This window comes from Calidris pugnax, unplaced genomic scaffold (assembly GCF_001431845.1).
Source record: "Calidris pugnax isolate Ruff unplaced genomic scaffold, ASM143184v1 scaffold60, whole genome shotgun sequence".
Classification (NCBI taxonomy): domain Eukaryota; kingdom Metazoa; phylum Chordata; class Aves; order Charadriiformes; family Scolopacidae; genus Calidris; species Calidris pugnax.
In genome coordinates, this window is record NW_015090831.1 from 4,460,239 (window position 1) to 4,468,195 (window position 7,957).

Below are 7,957 nucleotides of genomic sequence, written 5' to 3' on the forward strand. Positions count from 1 at the left end.
GCAGGAATCTTAATGAGAGTGACTTATCTTTTCCAGGGGATATCCCCATAGGCACCCAAAGAAAGGTCAGATAATCTTTCTAGAGGGTTTTCTGTGTCTGAGCTTGATCTTTGGTGTGCAATCTGTAATATATGCAAAGGACTTACCATATAACAATGAAGAAAAAATTCTTCTAAAGGTATAAAACCACAAAAAAATATAATTCATTCTTATACTTGCAGTATACATGAGATTGGTATGATCTGTACAGTTCCCTAATCTAAATAGTTTAGCCATCTGCAGATCCTATCTGCATTGATAGAGCTGAAAATTCATAGCAAAAGCATAACTCCCTAATCTAAATAGTTTAGTCAAACTTATTTTACATGATCCTATCTGCATGTATAGAGCTGAAAATTCATAGCAAAAGCATAATACTGGCATCATTCCATGGGGTTTTTTTGGCATTATAGCATACTCTTTTAAGCTTTCAGACTGTAAAATTTTTGTTTGCCATAATTCACCTATTATTTATATTCATATTCACCTATTATTTGTGAAAGTGCATTATTCCAGCTCCAAAGAACCACTGAACAGACATATTCACCAACAGATGTGGATTGGGGCTTGCAAAACACTCTTTTCAATTAAAGGACATGTTTTTCAGAGAAAATTCTATTTAAAGTAAATCACTATTTGGGTTTTAGTTTATTTTTTCCAATCTGTGAAATTATCCGCCATCCCTTTTAGGTTTAATTACTAACTGACTAAAGGGACTTTTTAGAAAACTTTCCAAATCCCAATCTGAAGAAAGATCTAGCATATCCACAGCCTTTTCTCATGCTGGAGGGGAGGAGCTGGGTACCAGGCGATGCTGGCACTTGATGACACTGCTGGTCAGTGTGGCCATGGCTGGGCACGCAAATACTCATCAGCAGCTCACAGGTCAGGCAGTCTGCCCTGGGAAAGGTGTCTCCAGTACACCTACTTCTCTACAAGGCACTGAGAAGCTGGCTATCATCTTCACAACACACGTTTGAGAATGAAATGGCTTTATGCTTTTACACACTAACACACATATATTCCACTTCAACTTCTCTTACAAAAATTGTGAGTATAAAGGAATTTACCTTTGCGCCCCCTTCTAATATCAGTGTAATATTTCCAACAGCAGCTGAAAACTGGCTTCCTCACGATGTCAGTTTGGAATCAAAGGGACTGCTAACTAGTGAGGACCAACTCTTGTATTCTGCTTTTGTAACACTGAGCAATTACGAAGTAACCTTAACATTTTGCCCACAGTTCAGCAACTATCACTCTGATTATGCCACCAGCTACACTGGTGCAGCGCCAGATTAACTCGACTGGTGACAATGAAGTCAGTTCTGACCTGAACCTGAGCGATTTAAATTGAATCTGCCCTCTAATCTAATTTGAACTATGGAATGATGATCACAGATGTCTTCGTTAACAGAAGTGTAAGTGTTCAACCAAAGCGCTAAGGAGAATAAAGTGAATTATCTAAAGAATGTCACATTTGGAGTATCTTCATAGGAGGACACTCAAGAAGCTAAGAAGAGGGAAAGAAACCGTACAAACAACTTCAGTTGCGGTTATACTGCAGAAGCTCCAGTAATTATACAATCAATTATATTTCTTTCATGGGTTTTTGGATATCTTTGTATTTTTCTCTAAGTACTTGAAAGAAACTGTTGAAAACACATCCTTTAAAGTATCTACAAAATCTTGTGCAGCATAGTGCTCTTCACAAAAGGATATTGTAAAACTACAAGTATGGGGGAAAAGAGCTTTCTTTGCAAGATCTAGCAATCGCGGGGAGGGGAAGATGGAACAAATCAAATGGCAATAAGCATTTTGAAGTGTTTGCAATAGTTGTTCCACACAAGTGGACGGTCCTACATCTCGTGTTCGTGTTCATTATTACAGCAGCCGAGTAGTTTTTATAACTACAATTCAGTCACATTTCTACAGTGGCATTCCACTTCTATTTAAAAAAAAACACCCAAAAAACCAAAAAACAAACACTGGTCTGTATGACAATTCTATGCCTATTAAATAATACATGTTCTACTCTTATACTGCTCAGTGACCTAGAAGCCTCCAGGGAAGACAGAAAAAATAGATTCTCTATCAGACTTAGCAAATCATTAGTCTCCGAAAAGGCAAAAAGCGTGCCTTTTTGTGCACGCACCCAAAAAACCAAAAAACAAACACTGGTCTGTATGACAATTCTATGCCTATTAAATAATACATGTTCTACTCTTATACTGCTCAGTGACCTAGAAGCCTCCAGGGAAGACAGAAAAAATAGATTCTCTATCAGACTTAGCAAATCATTAGTCTCCGAAAAGGCAAAAAGCGTGCCTTTTTGTGCACGAATGTGGGGGAGTAAGACATTATACAGACTGACCATCACACTGACAGCTTCTGGAAGTGGACAGAAAGAGCACAAGTTGCTAGTACTTTGTCCTAAGAAAAGTTTGAAGAGTCCACGACATTTTGCTGGATGGTGCTTCAAGCCCCTTTTCTCTATCAAATCAAACAGAGCACGTTTCAGCAGCGTATTTTTTTGAGGCACGGATTCACGTGGCAAAGCACAGAAGAGTGGAAGAGCCCCTCCGAGCCAGCCAGCCAGCCAGCTACGTGAAGAGACACGAGCAACCACAGCTTTCATCAAAGCTCTGGATTCTCACCAACCTGCAGATTTCCAGTCGGGTTGGCAAAGGATCTCAGCCCCTAAACCCCACACCACAGCTGAATGTTGTAGGCAACATCTTCCCAGCCACCAATCAAGCTGGGTTAGGATGGATTTAATAAGCACAGAAATAAAGGAGCAGGTGGGGAGACCTCTGGCTGTGTTCAGTTTTAAGGAAAAAAAAAGGCTCTACACAAATACTGCTTGCAAAACATTTTGTTTCCGAGGGCAGGTACACTGTCCTTATATTGTTTCAGTTTGACAGGGAGAAGAATATGCCTTGTCATCATTCTGCTGAATGCAACTACGATCAAAAATTACTTCTCAGGCAGTTAATAACAACTTTGAGGGGATCAGCAGAATCGTGTAAAACACCGCTTAGATTTGGCAAGTGTAAACGGTTTTGAAGCAACAGGTGAATCATACATTTGGATTTGCCTCCGTGGGCAGCCAGAGCAGAGAAAATTACTGTAAGACAAATTTTTTGACAAAAACTCAAGATAAACAACTCGGCTCCCTTTTGTCAAGAGTAACAGAGTGGGTGTATAAATAAAATGCAGTCGGCAGGATGTCTCTGGAGTTTAACAAGGCCTCTAGCACTCCACCACACAGAAAACTCATTAATACACTGGAGAATCATGGCACAGATCAATTCAGATGAAGAACAGAGATTGTAAGTGAAGAGATAAGTGTCATGCTAAATCTGGCTGGGTAGAATATCAAGAAGGGACTTGTTAGATCCCACATTAATCAACTACCAGCAGTCCAGGGCAGAGCTGGTCCTGCTCCTCCCCTACCTGGGAAATTGTATTATCAGACCGCAGTGGCAGCGGCAGTCTGCTAGTTCAAAATGTATAGAGGACATTTATTAAAACCTGGCAGGTTCACCATCCCACCTGACACGAATTAAACACATGAAGCCTTAAATCCACCTCATTTTTAACCTTTCCTCATTTAACGTGCTCCGTGCAAGTCCTCCTCCTCCGAAAGATTCTCTTGTACTGTTCCGTATTTTCACCACTCCTCAATCTTCTCTCCTTAAAAACATTCTCTACAGAACCTCTATAGGGTAAAATGCCATTTAAAAGATTCTTCCATCAACATGTATTGTACGACGACTGTATTTATTAAGAAGGGCAATAAAAATGCCAACTCCATCATCCAGGTTTCTTGTGAAGGACAGAAGTAGTTGTCACAGCCAGCCAAAGTCACAGACAGACAGACACATAATGAATAACATTTTGTCAAACGTATTATTCTCAAATATGTGGACATTTCCAGTCACCAACATCCATTATTTGTTTCTCTTTGTTAGATCCCTCTGGACTCTCCCTTCAATCTGCCAGATGTGACTGAAATATCTCATGGACCTGTTTTATCAAGTAGCACTGGCTGAGAAGCATCCTGGATATGAACATCCACAGAGGAGTGTGGTGGATGACTCCACACCAGCTTGCACAGTTTTCATGCCTGGTGCCTCTTCACAAGGGAGGCCAGCTCACAACAGTACCAAAATTCAGAGTTGGTCACTATTCCTCCCCCATAAGGGAGCCTGGCAGCCACTTGAAGGACACACATGAACGGATAAGCTTGCACAGTTGTCATGCCTGGTGCCTCTTCACAAGGGAGACCAGCTCACAACAGTACCAAAATTCAGGGTTGGTCACTATTCCTCCCCCATAAGGAAGGGAGCCCAGCAGCCACTTGAAGGACACACATGAACGGATGGCTGCCCTGTGTTTTCCTAGAAGCATAGAATTGTCTAGGTCTGAAAGGGACCTTTCAGATCATGGAGTCCAACCATCAACCTAACATTGACAAAGCCCATCACTAAATCATATTGCTAAGCACAATGTCTACCCATCTTTTAAATACCTCCATGGATGGTCACTCAACCACTTCCCTGGGCAGCCAGTGCCAATGCTTGCTAACCCTTTCCGTGTAAAAATTTTTACTAATATCTGACCTAAACCTCCCCTTGCAACTTGAGGCTGTTTCCTCTTGTCCTGGAACCTCCCCTTGCAACTTGAGGATGTTTCCTCTTGTCCTATCACCTGTGACTTGGGAGAAGAGACTGACTATGTTGGCTTTCTTGGCCACCTGGGCCTGTCATGGGTTGGCCATCTTGGCCACCTGCCCACCATGGCTTGGAAATCCATACTACAAATCTGTGCTACTTTTGCCTGCAACACAGACATACTTTCTCGTACATATACTGTATGAGGAAATAAATATGGATGGATATTTAATGACTTTGATAGAGGAAAAAAATAAAGAGTATAGTCCTCCAAAAATATGGCATGTTGCAACAGGAGCACCAGGGTATGAGGCAGAAAAACGTGAATACTGTCATTGAAAAAAATAAACAAATTCATTTTGTCTATAGGATTACAGCGCACTTCTGCTCTTGAATAAACACAGGAATCCAACCGAAGTCAGTGGGGTCCGCAGGCACAGAATGATGCCGTAAATGTTCAAGCACTGTTTTTAAAGGCATTTTTGTCTCTTAATGTCTTTTGTTACAAGTGAAATAATTTTGCTTATATTTCTATTTAATGGAAATATGTTTAGAAGGCTTCTAAGTTGTGACCACAGACGTTCTGAGGCACTAATTTAGATTTGTTTCTTTTGTTATCCTCTAATTAACTTGCTCTCTTCATAGGTATAGCTTTTCCAAACTCTCTTCTTCCAAATTCTTCTTTTAAGTACTTCCTATTAACAGCATTCTTCAAAAAAATAAAGGCAAATTAAAGAAATGAGAGCCATTAGAGTGCAACTGTACCAATCAGATATTTCGTATTTCCAGTCTTTGCATATAGGTGAATGTTTCCTTAGAGTGGCCATCAGATATCTTTGTCCATGCAGCATAAAGGTACATTTCAGGCAAAACCTTATCACTACACATAAAATATAGCCCACTCTTCTGCTTTACAGTCACACAGCCCCATTCTTGCCTGTTATTAGCGATTCAGCAAATTGTAAAATAACAGCAGTCCTGCGTTACTGCACCTTCCTCGCGGAATATGCTCCCCCTAGCACTTGCATAAATGTTATCCCAATCAATAACGTAGTAATTAAAGTCACCAGCAATTTTGGCCTTCTTACAAGTCTCCTTATCTGAAAAAAAAACATTTCTTGCTCTACTTTTTCAAACTGCCTTGGAAGCAGAACAAGGATCATTCGGCCACCCCTTTGCCCTTAACCCCTGAATTAGCTATTGCTGTAATGTCAGTGAAAATCGTTTTGTTTTTCTCTGCAGATACAGCATCATTTTCTTCCTGAGTGGTGCTTATTCCTTTTCTCATTCTTCCAGTTTATCAATAAGCCATACATTCTGATTTCGATAATACTGGTAGTAGTTTTGTCTCAAGGTTCTTTTAGTTGAGGGGGCTTGGTTTTGTTTTATTTTATTTCCAGTAATAAATAAATAAACCCAAACCAGGAAACTGAAATGCTAAGGATACCATTGATAAGCAAATGACTGAGTCTGGCAAACAATCAATTACTTACACTGCTCAGCTACCAGAACTTATCAAGGGTGAAATCCTGCCTCCATTAAAGTCGATGGGAGTTTTATCGCTGACTTCAATTGAGCTAGAATTTCACTCCAGAAATATTGTATGTGACTAAATGGGAGAAAACCTGCATGGAAGAGAGCGCAAGCTTACCTGGGAACTGCATTTCTCAGAAAACTAGAAGCAGCACTTTTAAGTATTGCAATTCAGCTTCAGAACTTTCTAGATCATTTACTTTTTTAAATGTTAGGCAGACAGAAGACAGAGTTTGGAAGTGTGATACCATTCTAGTCACATACACTAGGGAAAACTATCACTTGTGGGATTTTGAACCCGGCTTTCCCCAGCATCTGATGATGAAGGGCCACATCCTGCTCTGCACCCCAGAGGAACTCCTTTGGATCAACGGCACGTCACACACCTTCCCATCCAAGCCTTGTGTTTCTGCAGCCTTTGCTAAAAAAGTGTCTCAGTCTGGAGCTAACTTTATTGTGTTAATATTTTGTCACAGAAATCACAAAAGTCTCAAAAACATCCCCCAGTGGGAAATCAAAAACCTTTTCCCTTCTCTCTCCCGAGTAATATAAATAAATAAATCCCATTCAAGAAGTTTTTCTCATTAATACGCCAAGGTATGGGACAGTTGCAATTGGCTGACAAGCAGAGAGGCTTGTCCCTTTTTGGCTACAACCTCTGCCCAAAGGGAAAGGGCAACAAACATAAACCAACACTTTGCCATTCCAGCAGATGAACACAGTGCATGGACGTGGCCCTGCCTGTTGGCACTCGCTGTATTTTGAGAGGGGATCATTCCCAGCCAAATATGTCAAAGCAGCTGTCTAAGCCTAAGCGTGTGCACCCATGATTAAAGAGATACGACTCTGCTAATCCAGCCCTGATTTGGGAAGAGGGATTAATATTTAGACACCACCACCACCACCACAAATAAGCTTCTGGGACTGTAAAAAACAGCAGTCACTCAAAGGCGCTTAATCAGGTAGAAATGATTCATTTGAGAAAACCTGCACCATGACCTTTCCTGAGTTTCTGAGCGCCGGCAGGCTGTCAAATTTTTATGGAGAAAAGAGGTGTAATCAACTAGTGCTTGTGATGACCTTTTAATAAGTAAATGGTGGAGGCAGGCACGCATTCTGAACAGAATGAGAAATTGGATTTCTGTGTGCGCCTTGCGCTTGCTGGGGATGGTGATGAAACCCACCCCTGCGCTCTTTCTATCACCCTGCTCCAACTAATATATATATACATATATAGATATATATATGTATGCACAGCTGGAACAGTGTACGGGGGTGAAATCGGTAAAAGCTCGTACAGCCTGCAATGAGATGCTGGCCCTTCACACCCAACCGGTGCCGGTGGGAGCCACCGGGAGGCTGGTGGGCGGGATGCGACACCGGGGCTCCGGGCACACCGCACCCCGGGGCAGCGGGGAGGAGGCGGAGGAGCAGGGGATGCCGGTGCCGGGGTGGAGGCGACAGGTGGCGGCGGCGGCGGCGGTGCTGGCGGCCCCGGGCTAAAAGCAGCAACCGCGCAAAGCACGCCCCGCCGCCCCACCGGCGGGACACGGGGCGGCGGCGGAGGGGCGATGCGGCACCATAAAAGTCATGGGGCGGCGGGGCGGCGGCGGAGGGCGCCATGAAAGCCGGCGGAGGGGCGGCGGGAGAGGGGGAGCGCCGGGGGCCGTCGGGCGGTGTCGGGGAAGCGGAGGGGGGGGTGCTGCGGAGGC

The 7,957-nt window shown here is 42.8% G+C and overlaps 1 protein-coding gene across 1 annotated transcript in view; it reads left to right on the forward strand.

Annotated features, from left to right (window-relative positions):
* Positions 1 to 7,866: 7,866 nt before the first annotated feature.
* Positions 7,867 to 7,957, forward strand: part of LOC106887540 (basic helix-loop-helix transcription factor scleraxis-like) — a 1,368-nt gene continuing 1,277 nt past the window's right edge. Inside the window, exon 1 of the mRNA XM_014941131.1 lies at positions 7,867 to 7,955. Within this exon, the coding sequence (XP_014796617.1) occupies positions 7,867 to 7,955 (89 nt within the window). The remainder of the gene's footprint in view (positions 7,956 to 7,957) is intronic.